The sequence below is a fragment of the Haemaphysalis longicornis genome, unplaced genomic scaffold (genome assembly GCF_048455015.1).
Source record: "Haemaphysalis longicornis isolate Haplotype H1 unplaced genomic scaffold, Haemaphysalis longicornis Haplotype H1 scaffold_3, whole genome shotgun sequence".
NCBI classification, from domain to species: Eukaryota; Metazoa; Arthropoda; class Arachnida; order Ixodida; family Ixodidae; genus Haemaphysalis; species Haemaphysalis longicornis.
In genome coordinates this window covers 1,868,597-1,888,885 of record NW_027526335.1, presented here as the reverse complement: position 1 = coordinate 1,888,885, position 20,289 = coordinate 1,868,597, and the positions used below count along the sequence as shown (strand labels likewise).

At 48.0% G+C, this 20,289-nt stretch overlaps 1 protein-coding gene across 1 annotated transcript in view; it reads left to right on the top strand.

Moving 5' to 3' along the window:
* The window catches only part of Tango4 (transport and golgi organization 4), a 28,465-nt gene extending 13,557 nt beyond the window's left edge, over positions 1 to 14,908 (top strand). Inside the window, exons 11-12 of the mRNA XM_077702109.1 lie at positions 7,076 to 7,269; positions 14,726 to 14,908. Coding sequence (XP_077558235.1) covers positions 7,076 to 7,269; positions 14,726 to 14,785 — 254 coding nt within the window. The 3' untranslated portion in view covers positions 14,786 to 14,908. The remainder of the gene's footprint in view (positions 1 to 7,075; positions 7,270 to 14,725) is intronic.
* Positions 14,909 to 20,289: the final 5,381 nt, after the last annotated feature.

Here is a 20,289-nt window from a genome sequence, read left to right as displayed (position 1 = left end):
ACATTGCGCTGACATTGCTGCCGCCTTCGGCATCGTGAACACAAGGTGGGGTATAAAAAAAAAAAAAAAAAAACGCTGTCGTTTTTATCACGGCTTGCGGCATCTGTTCATAGACGCTAAAAACGCAGCCATGGTCTTTCAAGAGAAACAACGGAAGTTAAAGCCGCGCTCGCCGTTCGTGAGACTGCGCTGCTGCCCTGCAGCAGCGGCTGATGTTAAAAATAATACGAAATATAGACCGTGCCTTAGTTTTTAAGTGCTGTGCGATTGAGTGATGGTAAATATAGGTTGACTTGAGAGATAGGTGGCGATGTGGTTGAATTCGCGCGTTTTGGTTATAGTGCGGTACCGCTTATAGTGCGGATTTTTGCGGCTCCCGCGACATAGGTTATAAGCGGTCTACACTGTACTTGAGTTTCCCCATTGAAAGCGACATCGTGGTGCACCTGTTTTCAGGACGCAATCCGAGCCTAGCCAAAGCAAACACTTGTTGCGATAACGGCGATGATGCGTTTTGCGGCTGGCGCCTCATAGGCGTTGTGAAATCTCCCCCCTACCCGAGACTGTTAATTCCGTGCAGTGCGCTTCGCACCCATTGGACTCGCGAGACCGGCTGCCGCCGTCGCAACCGTCTGCCTCGCGGTCTTCGGGCCGCGATATGCGTCATGATATGCGTGCCGTACTCGTAAAGTTCGGCAACTACTTGAGGCGTCGCGAAATTGCCGTACTCGCTCGCCAATGCGGCCCGACAGCGTACGTGTCGACCGGGTGTCTGCGGAGTTGTGCTGGAAGAAAAGTAGGCAAGAGATGAGGATGCAGGAGTTGTAGTTACAGTGGAATCTGGATGATACGAATTTCTGATAAGTCCCAGCGAAATCGCACTGTTTGAAATGGGAAAAAAAATTGGCTCCCTGCGTAGCCCGGCTGATGATAAGGAGTCGAGGAGGCGCCCGGCTGCCGAGCGAGCAAGCTACGGCGACATGCGGGCTCTCTGCCCTCTTTGTCGCTCTTTCTCTAGGAACGGGCAAGCTGTTTTCTGCTCGCGAAAACGCGCCGCGCACTCCACAGGCACGCTGACACCGCCACGAAAACGCCCGCGCACTGCGCGGGGCGCGGCCGGCCAATATGGCCGCGGATTCGGTCGCGAAGTGGTGCGGGACGCTCAAGAGACCACTTCTAAACGCTCTTTAAAATGCCGCTCAAAGCAAAGTTTCTTGTGCGGTAAATGAGCTAATAATGTGAGCGAAAACGGTGCTGTAAAACATCATCCGCGCCGCTAGTGAAAGCGCCCATGAAATATCTGTCAGGGTGCTAAGCCTAAACATCTCCGGCGGAGCCAGTCGGCCGTCTCGAGCGCTTCCTAACTGCCGCCATGAGGCGCACGCCCTCCCATTGGCGCAAGTTATCAGGCTCCTCGCACTGCCACGCGCGTCGCGCGTAATTCCGAATCGCCGACGCGGGCGTGAAAATATCGCGCGCACCGCCGACGCGCACGAATCGCGTGCAAAAACGCTCCTGTAGTGAGTGAGCTTGAGCACTGTGAGTGAGGAGACGAAAGTCCAGAAAGGACCGATGGGCGACATGGAGTTAAAAAAAAACAGAAAAACGTCACGGATTTCGTCACGCGGAAGTAAAAAATGAAATAATCGAAAACTTTTTTTATTGCTTAATTTTTTTGTCTGTGTTATTCACACGAATTTCGGATGATACGAATATTTTTCGCGGTGCTGCGAGATTCGTATCATTGAGATTTTACTGGAAACAGATGAGAATTTGCAAAGTGCAAGGGGGAGAAAATAGTATGCAAGGGCAGGAAACGGTTACATATTTCGAGCCGCGCGCCGGTGAACGACTACGGCAATTTCACGGCGCCTGACGCTGTGTCCGAGCTTAACGAGTACGGCACGCATATGACGACGCCCGTGTTAGATTTCACGTAGAGTTCATAGAGGCATAGAATTCACATACGTGGAAATTGAAGGTGAAATGCGCGCATGTGGTTTCGCAGGGAATTAACATAGTCTCGGCGTAGGAGGGGGGGGGGGGGGACTATTGGGCTACCTTGTCATTAACGGAGGCGTTTTGGTTGCTTGCGGCAAACGTGTCGTGAAGGGGCAAGATTCAGCCTGGTGCTGCATGTTGGTTGCCAGAAATGGCTGCCCGCTGCCTTTGTAAACAATAGCGCTGCTATCGGTAGCTTGTAATTTTAGACCCTTACGGTGGCAGCGCTGACGCTGCTACCGTAAAAACCCGCGTATAATACGAGGTTTTTTTCCAAATTTTACTATGTAAAATTTTTGCCTCGTATTATATGTGGATCCCAAAGTTTTCAGCCGAAAATTTGCACTTTCGGTTTCGGTTTCAGCGGAGGGTGGGCCTTCTTGCGGTGGCGTTAGCCGGCTGCTGCTTCTGTCAGCCGGCGCCATTTTGATTGTTTTGACCGCGCGAAGGATCGGCACGTTCCCCGCAACTCTATCACGATGTCGGGTGCACGAAGGCAGTATTCAACGGCAATAAAAAGAAAAGTTATTTTATGTGCCGAGACCATCAGTAATTGTGCCGCAGGACGGCAGTTCGGCGTCACCGAAGGCAGCATTCGCGGGTGGAGAAAGCAACTGGTGCTTGTCTGGATAAAGTCTGTGTGGTGTCGGCGGCCTGGAGCACTGTTGGGGGTTCCCGTCAGCGCTCATGTTGGACGCCTTTCGCTGCCACCTGGACGATGCCGTGAATAAGTTGTTGCGCGAACCCCGCATCGAACTCATTGTCATTCCAGGAGGAATGACATCCCAGCTGCAACCGCTAGACGTTTGCATCAACAAGCCTTTCAAAGACTGCATCAGGTCCTGCTACCAAGAGTGGATGAGGTCAGGAGACCCGTAAGTGACAGCTACCGGATGGCTAACGCGGGCTTCTCCAGCAGTGCTTTGTGTCTGGATCGCGGATGCGTGGGCCACCATCCCAGAGGAGCTCGTCAGTCGCTCTTTTAAGAAATGCGGCATCTCGAACGCCCTTGATGGCACTGAGGACCACTTTCTGTGGGAAGACATTTCCAACAAGGCGACTTCAGAAGACAGCGGCAGTGAACCTGACGATGACTGAACGGACGTCGGGAGACAGTGCCAGTGAAAACTGACAATGACTGAAGGATAACTGCAGTGCAAATAAATGTTTTCTGTGCTCTTTACCTCGTATTATATGCGGATGAAAACTTTTTTTTCTGATTTTGCTGTCCCCGAATTACACCTCGTATTATACGCGGGTCCGTATTATACGCGGGTTTTTACGGTAAATAGTGATGCATGTGCAACACCGGGAAGAGCGCGATGTTCAATTATGCAGTGAAAGCCGTGGCGCTACTGATGTTGGCACTACTGATGTTATTGGTTCATGCTCCCACGGTAGCCTTCCAATTGTGCTCGATTTTACATATTGGGACGAACAATTTTTAGTTTGTTCATAGTCAGTCTTCTATTGTGTAAAAATGAGAGCTTGTTTTTTAAATTTTTGTTGTGCAGGCCGCTGCACAAAGTCCAATGCAGACATTCTTCAGGAGACTGATGAAAATGGGGACAAAATATCCATGTGCAGGGTTCTTTTAATTTTTTATTATCATTGAAGGGAGTGCTTTTAGCGATTATCTATCGTGAATGCAATACGTGTCTTACAATTGCTTCTATCAACACCTGCTCCGAAAGCTGGTTTTGCTGCTCCAAAACGCATTTTTGCCTGCTCCAAAAGCTGCTCCAAAGCGGCCTAAGCCAGTAGCATCACTGCATACATCATCTGCAAAATATCAGCGGCCAATACAGCCTAGCACATATTTAAAATCAATTTTAAAGTGTGCGAGACGCAACCGAGCAGCCAGCAGAGGACCACGCGCAATCGACATCCCGGGGATATTTTGTAAATAAACAACATCCAAACACGTCACGAGTTTGTGTTTGCCACTTCCACACTGCCAGTGTTTTCCGCCGGCTCGCCGCTCCAGTCTGAGGGCTGGGATGACGGAGCTTCTGCTCTCGAGAACGAACGACTCGATCGTTGGCGGCGTAGGCGCCGTGATTTCGTCGGCTCATTGGGCAGCTGGCTGCAACCAAACTTGTACAGCGATTCCAGGCACTCTATTTTATTATTTTTTATTTACATTGGAAGGGAAAATGCGCCGGAGACAAGGAAAGCCCACTGAGCGAGCCACACGGTCGCTGTGCAGACGGCGGCCACGGCCGCGAAGTGGCGCAGGCTGGTGCAGGTAGCTCGAGCGATAGCTTGTTACCGCTGCACGAAATTAGCCTCAGGTCCCAACCATGGCAGCTTATATGAGAAAGGAGTTAATGATGCGATGGCGGGTTGCATTAAAAATTGTTATCTGCACCGCTTACGAGAGCGGCAATCGAATATCCGCCGCAGTGCTAAGCCGAACACATCTGTAGGCGGACCTGTAGGCAGACCGGCCGGCTGCTCCCAGCGCGCGTCCTGCCACCCGCTGTCTCGAGCGTCGCGCATCGTTCTCTAGCCGTGGCAGCATTTGCACTCGCAGCGCCTGCGTCACGTCCACGGTCGCTTTTTAATTAAGCGGCTCACGAGATTACTACGTGGGGACATTCGCCGAAACTGCTGGCGATGCGGATTCGACAGTGCTACGGCAGCTCTGCTATGTGATGTCCCTCCAACGGTCACGTGGTTAGCTTTGTTCACAAAAAATCCATCGTTTCGCGGCACCCGCTGAAACCGGAACTGTGACTGGCTGCATTGAAAATGCCTCTAATTAAACAACCGTCGCACGCTGAAGCAAATGAGGTTTCTACAGGTGATAAGTAGGTCACTAGCTACTCGCAACAAAAAAAAACAAGATGCAAAATTTTTGTGTCAGTGCCCCTTTACGATACAGACGCACGTGAGCTGCTTTCTTGGTATGTTTTTTTGTGAGAACCACATGCAAGACTGCACGGCGCCGGGCGCTCCTTGAGAGTAACGTACTCACGTGGGTAGTAAACAGCAAGAGGAACTACGACTCGGTGGTTTTTGATGACGTTGCTTACGTTGCGGCCAGCAACAACAGCTCCACTGTTTCATAATACAACAAATTTTGAGAAACTTGGAAACATCACCGTACCACGACCGGATGAATGTTGTATCGGCCCAGTGATGTTCTGTGCGGGGAATTTTCAGCTGTAACTTTGGCCAAAAGGGAAAAGGAGAATCTTTAATAGATGCAGGGAATTTTAGGAGTCGTGGAGCAAAAAAGAAAAATAATTTCAGTAACCGGAGTTTGCGTCATTTATTGCTTTGTTTTCTTTTTAAAAGTTTCCTTAACACTTCGTCAGATTTATGTTCAAATATCCACAGTTGTGTTTTCGCAAGCCACAAGCATCCCAGACTGCTTCCAATACCGTTTATAAAACAGGAGCGAGCATAGAGGAAAAAACACTCCCTGTGGAAGAGCTAGTGAAGCGTGAAGCCTGTTCGCGTGTACCGTATTTTCCGGTGTATAAGTCGCGGTTTTTTTCAGAAATTTTCGTTGGTGCGTCTTATCCACCGGTGCGACTTATGTATGGAATAATTCCAGTTCGCGGCGGCCGCGCGTGGCCAGCGCACGTTGAGACACAGCTGTATGGTGTAAATTAATTCCAAGTCCACTGCTACGGGTTTCTCATAACCCATATGTCGCTTCGGGACGTTACACTTAAGAATTTGCAGCTTTATCTAGTCAAAAACAATGATAATGGCCTGCGACAACCGCACGCCACTTCATGCCATGCACAGTAACTACAGTTCAGAATAAATTCAAAGTAACATCACACTGGGTTGCAAAAACAAAATGCAGCTTATGAATTATTACAGAGAGTTACTCTGAAGGAGGTAAACGTGCTGCTAATTTTTAAAATGACAGCTGACTGATAAGTTTCGATTTTCGGGCCGCTTCCAGTCGCGTCACTTCCGTCCGCCATGACACCTTTATTGCGCTGATTTATGACATCACGCAAGAGACGCGCAACTGTGCGCGCAACGTTTGGAGAGGTGGCCAAATGGGTCTCCGACTCTTGGTACTCCATTTCTACCAAAACAGTTGTAGCCGGTCCGCGAGTGGTAACGATGTTGGCGAAGAAGACATTAGATAGCCGGAGGACGACAGTGATGTGCCCGCGGAACTCCCACTGAAGACATACTGAATTATTTGTTAGTGAGTCTGAGGAAAAAGACTTCGATGGTTTTGCCTAAACGCTGTCCATAAGTACATGCTATCTGTGTGTATCAATAAACCATTTTTGAGAAGTTGGTTCTGTGTAGACTTTGGGTGTTATATGCCTGTGTCTAGCCCTCCTTGCCGGGGGATGCGTTCATAGGCGGTGGCTGCCGCAACCATGTACTTTCGCCGCACTTTCTAACGATCTAATTCACTGTGAGTTTACCTAATTAACAAGTGCGTCTTATATACCGGTGCGTCTTATACACCGGTGCAACTTATATACGTTTTTTTTTCGGAAAAACTCACATTTTGAGGGGGGTGCGACTTATACAAAGGTGCGACTTATAGACCGGAAAATACGGTATTCATGCGCAATATATGAAAAAGTATTTCGGGTGCGCCTTGGTACACATGCTCGCACCAGTGCTGAGCTAAAATTACCTCGATTGCCCAACAATGTTGGGTCCTTTTCATACGGGCAGTTTTTGCTTAGATCTTTAGCATGAAAACTAAGCACGCTGTTTGCACAAAACGTGAAATTCTTAGTCGAAGGCTGCTGAGCGGCAGATGTAGTGGAATTTAGGTCATGCTGAAACTCTTTCTTTGAATGCCATGTGCGTCCGGAAGGCTATGTAAAGTAGACATTGGTGGCGCTCGCTAATGCCGAAAACCGAACAAGAATCCACATAGAGATCTGTCAGCTGAAGAAAGAGAACTCAGGGAAAATGTGCTAAAAATAGGGAATTTCTGAACCGAGAAATGGGAATTTTTCGCCCCAGTAGGAACATCACTGTATCGGCAAATGCCTTATTTGTCTTCTCGGATTTGGGGAAGGATAGCCGAGCAGCGTGTTCTTCTAGGGTGGTCAAACGAGCCTTCTTCCCCCAGGAGACAACGGGACTCTGTTCTTCTGGGACTGGCGCACGGGCTACAACTTCCAGCGACTCCAGGCCCCTGTGCAGCCAGGCTCCATCGACAGCGAAGCAGGCATCTTTGCCTGCGGCTTCGACCAGAGTGGCAGCCGGCTCATCACCGCTGAGGCCGACAAGACCGTCAAGATATTCCGCGAGGACGATACGGCGGTGCGTACCTCGCTGGCATGCCCTTGTTCTCACTTTGGGAAAACTCCTAATGGTACTGAGTTTTTCCCCTCAATCCCGTTCTGCCTGGTGGTTTCCCAGCTCTAAACTGATCTCGTCATGGGGAACAAACATTGTACTGTAATCAGTGTTGCTGCTCGACTTTATCAATTGCACTAGCTGAACGCTAACCTTTGGAGGTTGCTCTTTAAAAGGGAACGCAGGTCTTCAAATTCCAACAATTGGCAAAAAAAAAAAAAAAGAAATTTATCACCTTTTTTGGAAATTAGAGCCTTCTTTTTTTTGCCGGCCAAATATCTAGACCCAAGAGTATGTAGTATGTATTTACAGCATGGACGACAGCTAAAATTTATCAAGGTTTGGCTTGGGAGTAGCATCTTTTTTTGACCCGCCGCTCTGTTTCTGCATGCGCTGTGCCGCCCGTCTTGGTCTCACCCAAAAGTGCATCGTCATTTTCAATTGCCTGCCAGAACCGCTTTGTTTCGTCCATTAGTTGCGAGTGAAACTGGGGTAGCAAAATGATGGAACATGCTAGCCAGTTGGCTACTGACTGCACGTGACCACAGGGCCACAATCTAATTGGCTGGGTGTGTGGGTCGTCTGGTCGCCACCCTCATCACAGTGAAACGACGCACGTACTCTCTCATGTGAGGACCGGCAAAAGCCCTGCACAGCATGAAAACAAAGTCGATAACAACAACAAGAAAAAGGAACGAGCAGTATTAGCAAGCGTCTAGAATACGCTTTTATGCATGCCTGGCAGCAGCGTATAGGGACCGGGCGGCCGTTGTATGGCACCACCGTCGTTTCAGCGAACAGCGCCGCCCGTGGCGAACCGCTCGTCAGTGGAATGCCGGTGGCGGTCAGCGCAGCGTAGTTGTGCATGGCTTTCTGTCGTTTTTCTGCGGTGCGGCTTGCAAAGCGAACGTAACCCCACGTGCATTTTTCAGATCGGCAAATCTTGAGTGTGGATGTGACGTTTACGAGGCATGCCATGTGTGTTATTTACGCCCATACTCAGTATTTACAAATAGCAGACGACGCTCAATGCGCCAAGCTGGAAGTCAAGCTTGAAGTGAAAGGTCGTTGCTTCATACAGTTTTTTCATGCCTGCATGCAGTTTCGCAAATCGAGGAGTATATTGCCGCTAAATGCTCCCACAAAGCCGATGTGTGCAACCGATCTAGGAATGCTGCGGCGCTGGCCTTTGGCAGTTGATGACGAAACGGCGCCGACGTCGTGCACAAGCGAAAGACAAAGTTGGAGGGTGTCTTCGAAGATTTACCTCAAAACAGAAATTGTGACGGACGACGCTTCCGTATCTTCATTACCTACGGCTGAAACGTGTTTAATTTCACAGAAATGCTCTTACTACAGTCATCGGGAATCGTTGATAGAATAAATACCACATGGTAGTAGAATGTTATTGCTTGTCGTGGAGAAGCATTGCTTTACAAGAATTGCAATGGTTGCTGGCTAGTTGGTAAATGGTTTTTCAAAAACCAATTCCTGCGTGGCTGAAGGACGCAAGGGGTGCCCGAAACCTGTACTCAGCTTCATAACTGAAAGCTGCGGTCGGTTTACAAGCTGCCACCTACGCTTGAAAAATCATGCACACCTCCGTCAAACGACGATGGTGGTTTATCGCAAAGCTCTATCGTATGGGTTTCCTTGGTTGCCTTCTGGATTTAAACTTTGACTAGTTATGCGTCGAATTTGACCAGCACGCAGTTTGGTCTTTTGATCGCAGCGTCTTTGACTTTGAGCATTTCCCATTCGATTTCGCACGAAGAAAGCTTTGTGTTCAACCATCATAATCATTAGACGGAGGGCTAGATAATTTTGCTGTTTAATTTTGAACTTCCATGCCTCCTCTCCAAATCTAAACTTTTTCCAGCGTGTCGGAAATGTGTCTGTGGTGGAGGACTCGGGCTCAAGCACCCATATTTGAGGCAACTAATCGCGCGTTTTTGGTGTCTTCACCAGGCATTACACAATTTTTTTAGGTACTCTATAAAGAATACTTAAGCATTAAAAAACACCGGCTGACGTTAACACTGCCGCATTTTTTAACTATCGGTGCCAGCCTTTATTCTACGCAGAGGGGAAAACGGGAAGGGGAGGAGGGATGGTTTGTAGCTTGGGCTGTCGAGTTGGTGAATAACTTTGGCTCTTGATAAAATGGCCACCACAAACGTGGGATTTCCACTTTGGCTTTCAGGCTCCCATGCTATCACAGTGTCGCTCACCAAAACCGAAGGCACAAAGCTCACGGTTACAGAAAGTGTAAACTACCGCAACATTTCTACGGCTACACGGTAATCCATCTCGTATGCAGGTGCCTTTTATTTAAAGCACACGTATCGAGGTAGCCCAGCGCTAAGGCTGGCGTGGAAACCGTAGTCATTGAAACCAGTGAAGATAATTTAAAGTGGTAGAAATGAATAATAATATTGCTAATAGCTTTATTCTTACTCAGATCGCGCGGAGCCAGGCGCAGAGCGCTGCAAAAAGCGCTCGTGTCAATGTAGCCCATTCCCAACCTTACAAGCATCCAATAAGTTTGCGTAGCCGTTAGTGAATTTAAGAAGAAAATAATAATACTAATAGTAGTTTTATTCGCACTCAGAACGGGTGTAGCCAAGCGCAGATCGCTGCAAAAAGCGCTCATGCCATTGCAGCCGATACCCAACTTTAGAAGCGTCCGACAAGTTTACGTAGTCATTACTGCATCTAAGAACCCAACACATCTGTCTAGACTTTGTTTCACCGCACATATGCGCTCACAACACCACCAAAACATTCAAAGTACCAAAGCAAACACGACAAAAACAACGGGAGGCTGTGTAGTACAATGCACCGGCTCATTCCACTTACGAGGGGAGCGCCGAGTGGTGGCGCCACCCGTCCAGCTGCCCGGTCCCTATTGCGAAACGCACGCTGAGACGAAGACAGGCTTAGCACACCTGCGGGCTGCCGAGGCGATAGGATTATGAGTACACCCGAGGCTACGCTGGGGTGCGGCTATCTTTATATCAGCAGCAAATGGAAAAGAAATGTCACAAGGCAGGAGGTGCCCACGGCGCAAAGGAAGCGTATTCGCCCTGTTATCAACGTTGCCGCGGCGACCTGGCCCGCATCACAACACACGCTTCCTCATCGGCAGGTTACCATCTGTAGATTAGTGATTGGGGAGGGCAAATGTCTCTGCTGCGCACATTGTGCAGTGGTGTACATTGTACCCGTCACAGAACAGTGTGGTGCATTCCGTTACCACCCCTCTGGTTGCCACTCGGTGCGCGTGATGCGAATTGCCTGGAGCCAATTTTCTTGGCACCGTATGGCAGCTGTGGGGCACTCTGCAAGCCCACAGCCCGGTGGCTCCACGGGTGCGCAATACGCTAGAATGGCTGGCGCAAGACAATACGCTGTTGTCGCGGCCGGTCGGGGCACAGACGAGTACAGTGTGCGAGCTGCTCCAAAAGTAGGTTTTTGTGCTCCAAAATGCAATTTTTTGTGCCCCAAAATGTGCTCCAAAAGCTGTCCTAGCTGTCCCACCCCTGGTACAGCAGTTGTGTGGCGTACTGCATGGAATTGATTCAGTCTCATACCTGCCAGGTTTTAAATGCAGAGCATTTCAGTAACTCACGATGTCACCCGCGTTGACGTCCGTAGTCGTAGGCCGCACCCCTCCCCCTACACTATATAAAAAAAAAATACTATCCGGCACCTGGTTTCGATCCCTCGACCCTGCGGGCGGAACGCAATGTGCATGGTGCTCTACCCACTGCGCCACAAAGCCGACACAGAATGGGAGGCTACGAACGCGCCTTATATCCTTGACTCATTCAAACTACGTCAAGAAGCTGCTGATACAACGCATTCACTACCACCAACTCCCCAAACACTAAACGTTAACGCAATACACCCACCCCCTATGCGACGCATTTACTCGAGTCCCCCTCGCGGGGAGATGGGCCCAATTTTTCCAAATTGTCCGGGAGACTCCCGAATTTTGATAGTTTTGTGTGATTGTACGACCGAAACGAAAATCTCCCGAACACGCACCCGTGTTCGCCCAAACCTTTCTCCCAGTCTATTTACATTGCGCTGGAGCTGCCTCAAAATCCAATCCAATCCTGCACCAATTGACATCGTTTTCAGTGAAGAGCTTAAGAAGCATAGCCGGCCATGCGTGCAAGTTGAACTGGTCAGTACCACGGAAATGCTGAATGCGAGAGGCAGTTCAGCACAGTAAAGAAAAATTGCACCCAGTTCCGAGCATCCATGCCTGAAACAACCCTCAGTCACATTCTTGTGTCGAAGTGTCGCGGGAGCGAACGTTGTTACGCTCGACAGTATTCCCAGAATTTTCTGAAAAGGGAGGCGTTAGCCACGTCTAAGATTTAGCACCTGACCAGTGGTGTAGCTTGTTAGCAGCTTGGACGAAACACTTCAGTCCCTGCTCTGTTGTAACTAAATTAAAATTGCATGTAAATTACTCCATTCTCTTACTAATTAACTTACTAATCTAATGTCCTCCCGGTGAATTTGGCAGGTATGCAGTCTAAACAATTTTGGCAAAAATTAATTACCGTATTTACTCGCGTAATCCTCGCACCCCTAATGTGAGCCACCAAAACTTGGATTTTTTGGTTCCTCGCATAATCCTCGCACCCCCAACTTTGCAGCGGCGAAAGTTGCCTGCTCGCGAAACCCGCATGGTGCACGCGCTCTCCAACGCGCGCCCTCCCCCGCCGCCTCTCCGTTCGGCGGAGAGCGCTGTGTATCCAAGGCCATCCAGGCGCCTCAACAACCTGCATGGCTACTCCCTAACAGGCGCCCTAACGCGCTACTCACACTGTCCTTGAGCCGGTTTCGCATGTGCGCAACTAGACGGCGTTCGCGCAGCCCACTGTCGTGTCGTCGTGTCGCCGTCGTGGTCCCGTCGTTGAGCAGCAGCAGTCAGTGAGTCACTCGTGTCAGTGGTGGATAGCTCGCTGCCATTTTGAGAACTTTTTGATCTCTTTGTTTTGTGCTTGGTGCCGCTTTGCCATGGGGAAGAACGCCAGCTACACTGCTGCTTTCAAATTGAAAGCGATAGAGTACGCGATCGAACACGGCAACCGCGCCGCAGGCAGGCACTTCGGCGTCACCGACTTCAACATGCATTACTGGAGTAGGGCACGCACGTGACGACAACGAGATAGGGCGCGCGCAAGAAAGCAAAGGCGGCAATTTCATGATCGCTGATCGATGGGAGACTGTTAACGTTGTAAATAATAAAATAAAAAGAAATAGCTGCTGTTCGCAACACTGAGATTACATATACAAAAAACGACCGCTACATTTAGCGGGACTAGCAGAAGGCAAATTGGCAACACTGTGCACCGGATTTTTTTCCCCCGCTTAATTCTCGCACCCCTATCTTCGCGTTGACTTTTCAGAAAAAAAAAAAGTGCGAGAATTATGCGAGTAAATACGGTAAATCCAGCCACTGTTAGCGACATTTTCCTCACCAATTAGAAATAAAAAAAATACAGACCACAGTTGCAGAATAGGTAGTAATAAGGTTCGCAACTTTGAGTGTTGTGTAAAATGATTGTTTCACGGTGTCAGCAAACCACGGCGGTGCTTTTATCGCTGCATGGCTTTTTATATACGCATGCGTGATCATCTAAAGATTTGGCGCAGACACCCTGCTAACAGGAACAAAGTTGCCCATGTAAACAATAATGAAATTCTGGATATAAACTTTGGTAATATGCGCTGAAACCTGATCCACTACGCCCTGTGCCATCGCCCTTCTAGCTCTCAACATTGCCGTCTGTGTGCCTATTTCCTGGCTCCCAGCTTCACCACAACGCCTCTCGATGCCTGTGTTTGCCTTTTGCCAGAGGACTACAATCTAATCCACTTATGACAATGTCCAAGTTCCAAGGAAATTCCATCGTTGTACCCTGTAACTGTTATAAGCGGGTTGCGAAAAATAGATGAAACAGTGCCCAAAACATTTAATACGCATGCAAGTAAGGTCGTGCTACTACTTATTTGTGGAAAATAAGCCACACTTGAGGCAAAGCTGGCGCACATCGTCTTCAAGAGCATCTCTCGGTGCTTCGCCTGGCTGAGCTAAATCTCCTTGGCGGAAACGAAGTCCCCGAGAGACTGTGTCAGGCATTGCGCCTCCTGAGAAGGCACTCTTTGAGTGGGCTGTGCAACCGCGTCACAGTCGTCACTGTCACCGCTGTGTGCAGTGCGTATCCGCGCAACGATAGCCTCTTCAGTGAGCCACTCGCACGTCTCTGAAACAGTGGCCCTGATGTCGCCTCCGTGGAAAAACAGAGGCAGTCGAAGAGGCCGGAATATATCCAGTCGTGAGAGAGGCACTCAGTCGAATTCAAAGCAGTGCGCACGTGACACAGCAAGCGAAGCGGTGCCAAAACAGCGTCGCTGGGGGCTGTTGGGAAGGCAAACTGCTCTCCTCCTCTCCTGCAAGTGTTGCAGTCCATCTCAGGGGTGGAAGGGAAGCGAGGCACATCGGGGCTGGCATTTTCAGTGCGCGCTGTAACTGGATTCAATCGTTATATCTGACAGCGCGGCACTGGAGCATGGTAACAAGCACTTTGTTTTGCCATAGAACGCATACAAAAGTGTGCGGTGTCATACTTGTTCACCGTTACATCCGACATATTGTTATAAACGGTATCGACTGTACAAGCGCGTCGCAGCCGCTCCTCACAGTGATGCAGTAGTGGCTGCACGCACTTCCCAGCCCCTTTTCAGGCACGCGTTCGTGAGTTTTTGAAGAAGAACACACGGTGTCTTCTTTTAGGCAGCCGTGGGCAAATCCGCCGGCGACACCCACTCAATTTCTGAGTGTAACAGCACTTCTAGCTGGCCGTAATGGCCACCTTTTTTTCCAGTTTCAATTTTGAAAAGAGCTATTTTCCATCTTTGCTTACAATTCAGCAACGTATATTTGGGCCTCCAAAATTTGCACATAGCATCTTTTAAGGCAATGCTGGCAGAAAAGAATGCATTTAAGGGGCACCAAATTTTGTTGCAGTTGGCCTTTAACAGCCCGTAAGAAGTGACCTAGTTAGGCTTCAGTATTTTATTTATAACTCTAAAAATAGCTTTGTCACTTGAAAACTAATTGCATACTTGAAAGAAGGCAGACAAAACACACATGCACTGTGATTTTTATTATCATAGATGGATTCCTAAATGAAGGTCATTTTAAGACCAATAAAAGCAGTCGGTAAAGAAATTTTGTGCAGGTGGATGTAGACTTGGATCACACTGGTTGGTTAGTGAAAAAACTGTGGCTTCATAAGTCAAAGGGGGAAAAAAAATTTTTTTGTTTATTTCCTGCTGTGCTTTGGTATATAATAAGGAGGTTTAGTAACAGCTTCACTGATGTTCTGCTTCGCAGACGGAAGAGACGCATCCGGTCAACTGGAAGCCCGACATCACCAAGAGGAGACGGTTCTAAGGGTTGTTTCCCATCACATTACCTTGTTCTCATCTGTAATTCATTGCTGTTGCCATTTTGAGATGGCATGTGAGAGTGTTGTCATGACATGCAAGGACTGTGTAATAAAGACAGTAAGCATGCCTTGTTGCTTAAGGAAACTGTTGACTTCGTACGCCTAATAAGAAGTTCCAGATGTTTGCCCATTAGTACAAACTATAAATGTGGTGCCAAGGAGATGAGGTGTAGCCTGTGATTTTTCAGGGTGCAGGAAATCCAGACCCATGAATGCCGGAGCAAATGCATTCCCATAAGGCCTCCATTGCTTCTGCAGCACTTGGGCATAAAGTGTTCCTCGAAATAGGTGGGAATGCAAGCCACGTAAATAAAGCCACGTTGCCTGCGGTTTGACTGATTGCCTCGCAGATATTCATGTGAACCACGAGGGGATCCAACTTCAGAAAGGGCATTACTTGTATGGGAAATCTGCTGAAAAGCTTGACCCAGACCTGACGAGATGCGCTGTGCAACCAGGCCCTCCAGAATTGCGGTCTTCTCACTTTTGTAGCTGCTGACGTGCATCAAATTCTTCCGCTTTGCCTGGTGTCCGAGGTGTCATGTGGTCCTCTGGTCACATGACTGTCATGAGGTGCAAGTACACCGGGGAAAAAGGTGTGGCCAGGTATGGCTTACTGGAAGGATGTTGCTCGTGAATGCTGTCAATGAATGCGCTTCAGTGTCAAAAAGGTTCAGGGAACCAGATGGTTGTAAAGATGTGCTGGCTGCAGCATGACACTGTAGCCCCGTATACATGGACGCGACGGGGGCGGGTTGAGTTGAGTGGCGGGTTCAGCTTACCTCGACGCGTCCGAGTTTATATGAACCCCGTCCAAAGAATCGAGGTGAGGGGAGCGGCGGGGTTCACGGAAAAGGGGCTACCGTATTTTCACGATTCTAACGCGCACCCTCTTTTGCTAAAAGGTAGCTTAATATTTGTGTGCACGTTATAATGGGGCTCAAAACGGACATAGGCTTTAAAGCGACCAGCAGCATTGCCATGCGCAACGGACACGAAGTACCCGCAAAATCCAACTCAATCCAATAAAAACAATCCGTCAACACCACGTGAGTGAATTTCGGCGCACTGATTCCTCAATGGCATGCCGCATACCCTGGTCAGCTGTTGCACATTTTTTTTTGTGCTTCTGCTTAGCCCCTAACGCCTAGAATTATGAAGATCAAGGCACTTGAAATCGCAAGCAGCTTCAGTGTTCCCCGCATGGTGTCGGAACGAAACGAAAACCGGAAACGAAAAACGAAAAAAAAAAACGATATTTTTGGCTGGAACGAAAACGAGAACGTAACAATATTAATTATTTCGTTCAGGAGCGAAACCGAAAAAATTTCGTTTCGGTTTTCGGTTTGAGTGGCAATTTCAGGTATTTCAGGAAACATTTCAATTTCCATTCAGCGAGACGAAAAATTGCGTTGATTCTTTGGCATAAAATCGTCTTTCTGGCACCCACTCTCCTTCGGAAGGCTTGCTGCCTGCTCCCATACTCTCTCCGTTTGTTCCCATTGATGCATTGCTGAGCTCTGCGCGGGATTGCCGCGGTCATCTGGCTGCAATGCAGACGTCACGGCCATAGAGTTTCTTACAATATAACTAGAGGGGAAACTGGCGCTGCGATCGTACGCCTCAATGGGCATGATGGGTAGTTGTGGATTCGGATTGGCGCTTGATGGCTCGCGGAACTTACTATGGATTGCAGGCAGTTTCGTTTTCGTTTTGGATTTACATGAACGCATTTGCCTAGGCGGGTTGTTGGGAGGAGTGTTCAAAACTACGTTTCTCCTTGAACTGCATGCCTCGCGTGCACTGACGCCGCCCTGAGTGGAATGTTTTATAACCAGAGTTGCGAATTGGGTGGGTTATCAATGCATTGCCGCACAGCGAACACGAAAACACAAATGACGGCGCTCTGTGCGGCGAAGTTGTCTGCTAATAAAGAGTTGCGGTGCTGCTCATTCGGCAGAGCAATGTATTTTCAAAGCTGACGACGGTTGCGAATCGCTTGGAACAGCCACACCTTTCGTGCGAACGCGGGCTCCTATGACGTAGAACAGCAGCACCGGCGGCTGATAGGAACGCAGCTTGATGAATGTCACTAATTCAGGCAAGAATAACTTCTCCAAAGGTAATCGGTTTCTTTTTTCTTATGAGCACAAATCTTCTCTTACTATTACAAAACACCAGCGCCGAAACTTTTACAAGTAGTTTTTAAAGAAGTCCGTGTCCTGCTGTAGTTGGCGGAAAATGGCAAACCTGCTCCACAAACCTTCCCGACTCCGCGTCTGCTTTTTATTTAAACGCGCCGTTTTTGTTCGTACAAAACCAATTTTTCGTCACTAACTTTCTTGTTTGCCATGTAATTTGTAAACGGAGAACCGGGCAATAAGATCTTTTTTGTCAAAAAACACAATTTGCTCAGCCATAAGCCTGTTTTGATCCTACGCAATCCGGTTCCAAAACTACCCATCATTCCCATTGAAGCGTAAGCGCCGCTGCCATGTTCGCGTTGACACTAGCGCCAGTTTCCCCTCTAGTTATTTGTATGAAACTCTATGGTCACGGCCTTATTGATTTGTTTATTTATTTGGTTAGTTTAATAAAATACCTACATTAGGCCTACATTGTTTAGGGGGTGTGATACATGTATAATAAGCACTAATATTCTAAAAGAAGACAAAAACAATGAGGAAAAAATACAACCTTTGGTGTGTACACCACCTCCAGCACGAACAGCCTTTTGGTGTGTACACCACTGCCAGCGCGAACAGCAGATTACAGCCGCACTCAATGCAAACAGCTACACATGCTGCGAGAGTGCAGCGGGAAACATTTCATAAGCAGCGGAAGCAACAGTTGGGACAGGGCAGTATTATCTCTAATAGTTTTTCGAAAAATGCGCTTTCAAAGCGGATATGCGCCATTAATATTCACCAATTTTCGTGCTGTTATGCCTTCGTCTAGATATATATCGGGGAGGGGGGGGGTTGCTGAAGGTACTCATGTTAATCCATTGCTACCTATTCTCTTACAATCTCTTTTAAGGTTAAAAACAGGAGTTTTACAGTGTTCCATGAGACAGACCATTTTAAACTTTTAACAATAACATCACAACTATATGAGTTCCTCAGAAATTATATTTTTCAATAACATATTAGGCATGACTTCACCTTTTTTAGCGAAATTTCATAATTCTCAATCTTTTCAACAATTTCACAGATGTAAATTTTTTTCGCGCAAACACGAACCGTTATGAACCGTTACGAACCATTATTTTTTTCATTCCGGAGCTGAAACAAAACGGAACTTTTATTTATGGAACGAAGCAGAAACCGAAACGAAAAACATTTCGTTCCGACACCCTGGTTCCCCGCTATAACTTTATTTGCAGCAGCAGCTTGATAAGCAACCTCGTGAAGCACAATTCATTTTTGGCTTCCAGAGCCGCATACGCCAAATAAAATCTCCCTCTTCCAGGTACGTGGTGTCATGTCTTTTCCATCTGCGCAGTACCGTCAGTCTGACATTTTTTTTTTCTAATTTTCCTGCGCGAACTTACCCGCGCATTATGATTGGGAGCGCGTTAGAACCGCGCAAATACGGTATTCTGCTCCCCGCGGCCCGCCGACTCAGCCCAACGAGCGAGCTAACCCACCCCCTGCCTCCGAGTTGACTGGACTCGCCGCGACGGTTCTCTGACCCACCCCGTCTGCTTATACATGGGGGTGTCGAGTCCAAAAAACCTGTTTATTTCGACTAAACGCGCCCTCGTCGGGTCAATGTAAACGGGGCTTAAAATGAAAAACCTTTAATGCTTTTTGAATGGGCAAACCATTACATAAAAGTAGACTCAGGTTTGCAGAAGTTGTCTTAGCCATTTGGTGAGGCTAACAGTTGATTGTGTAACCAAAGGGCTGTATGTGCAAATTGGTCTTGACTGCATCCCTAATTGGTCTTGACTGCATCCCTCCACGGCGGAGGTGGGGGTTGCTCGGGTGTCTGTGGTTCTATGGGCCAGTCGATCTTCCGGGGGACGGCTCGGCCGTGCTCCGTCTGGCTCAGTCGCACTGTCTGGCTAGACCGAGGAGCCTCCGTGAGCTCGTCCACCGTATTGTGGACAGCTTCTGCGTAGACGAGTGCGGGGGCAGGCCCATGGCCGGCTTGGTGTCTGGCGTGCTCCTGTTCGCCTTCATTGGCGGGAGATAATTTCGCACATCATTTTTGTTTATTTCCTGCTGTGCTTTGATATATAAGCAGGATGTTCAGTAACAGCTTCACTGATGTTCTGCTTCACAGACGTCATGACGCAAAATTGCACGTTTGTGCTTACAGTTGAACCCCTTTATAAGAGACACGTACCTGGGAGCAGTTTCTGTCTCTTATATGAGATGTCTCTTATAAGCATGGAACCATGTTTTTACTTACTAATCAGACCCTAGTTCAATGCGGGCACTGTATGACTAATATAAGCTCAAAAGAATGCTACAGCATGTTTCAAAAGATTCATTCTAATTAATGTTTGGCCCCAGAATTTATGAAACTTTGTTTGCTTCATGACTGTATTTACACTGTTTTTTGCAACCAATTCTACTAGCTTTTTTTCCTTTCCTTGTTTGTGGAAGATCAATCGTAGATGTTGAGTTCAATAGCCAGAGCGCACAGCTTCTGCTGTGTGCTCAGGCTATTCATTACGCTTGCAGGACTCAACATCTGCAGTGCTTCTTGATTGGGAGCTACGCGAGTGGGAGAGCCCGCATGTGCGATCGCGCTCCATCCAATGGATGGCAGTAAGTTTCAACCACTTCTGTCAATTGCATTTCCATTGGCAGGGCTTCTCATTGTCATTTCATAGCTGACTGAACCACTTAGTGTTTGCTGAAGTTATAATAAATAGCGACTGCAGGTGTCTGTCGTCCACCTGTGTTTCCACAATGGAAGCAACTGCAATAGTGCCTGGTGGCACTGCATCTGAAGTTAAAATGTCTGTTACAAGCGAGATTATTGATTAAACTTCCAGGATGACTTGTCCCTTATAACCAATCTTCTACATCCAATGTCTGTTATAAAAGAGGTCGATTTAATGGGAAAGATAGGGCAGCCAACCATGTGGGTGAATAGTGTCTCTTATACCCATTTGTCTCTTACATCAGTGTCTCTTATAACGAGGTTCAACTGTATTCCACAAAATATATTCACACAGCATGCTTTCCCACGCATTACTTACTCCCCCTTCATACGTATCTTCGCGTTTAGACCACGTTCACAAAGTTCACAAACACTAAAGTCTTTTTTCATTTTTTCATTACACCTACCTCTAGGGACTAGAATCATCTTCCTTCTGATGTTGCTACGATTAGCAACCCGGACTGGTTTCGTTCTGCTGTGTGTACGTTATCACCTAGATTTGTCTATTGTGTTTGGCGATACATTGGTTTCTGCCAATCCCACTTGTTTT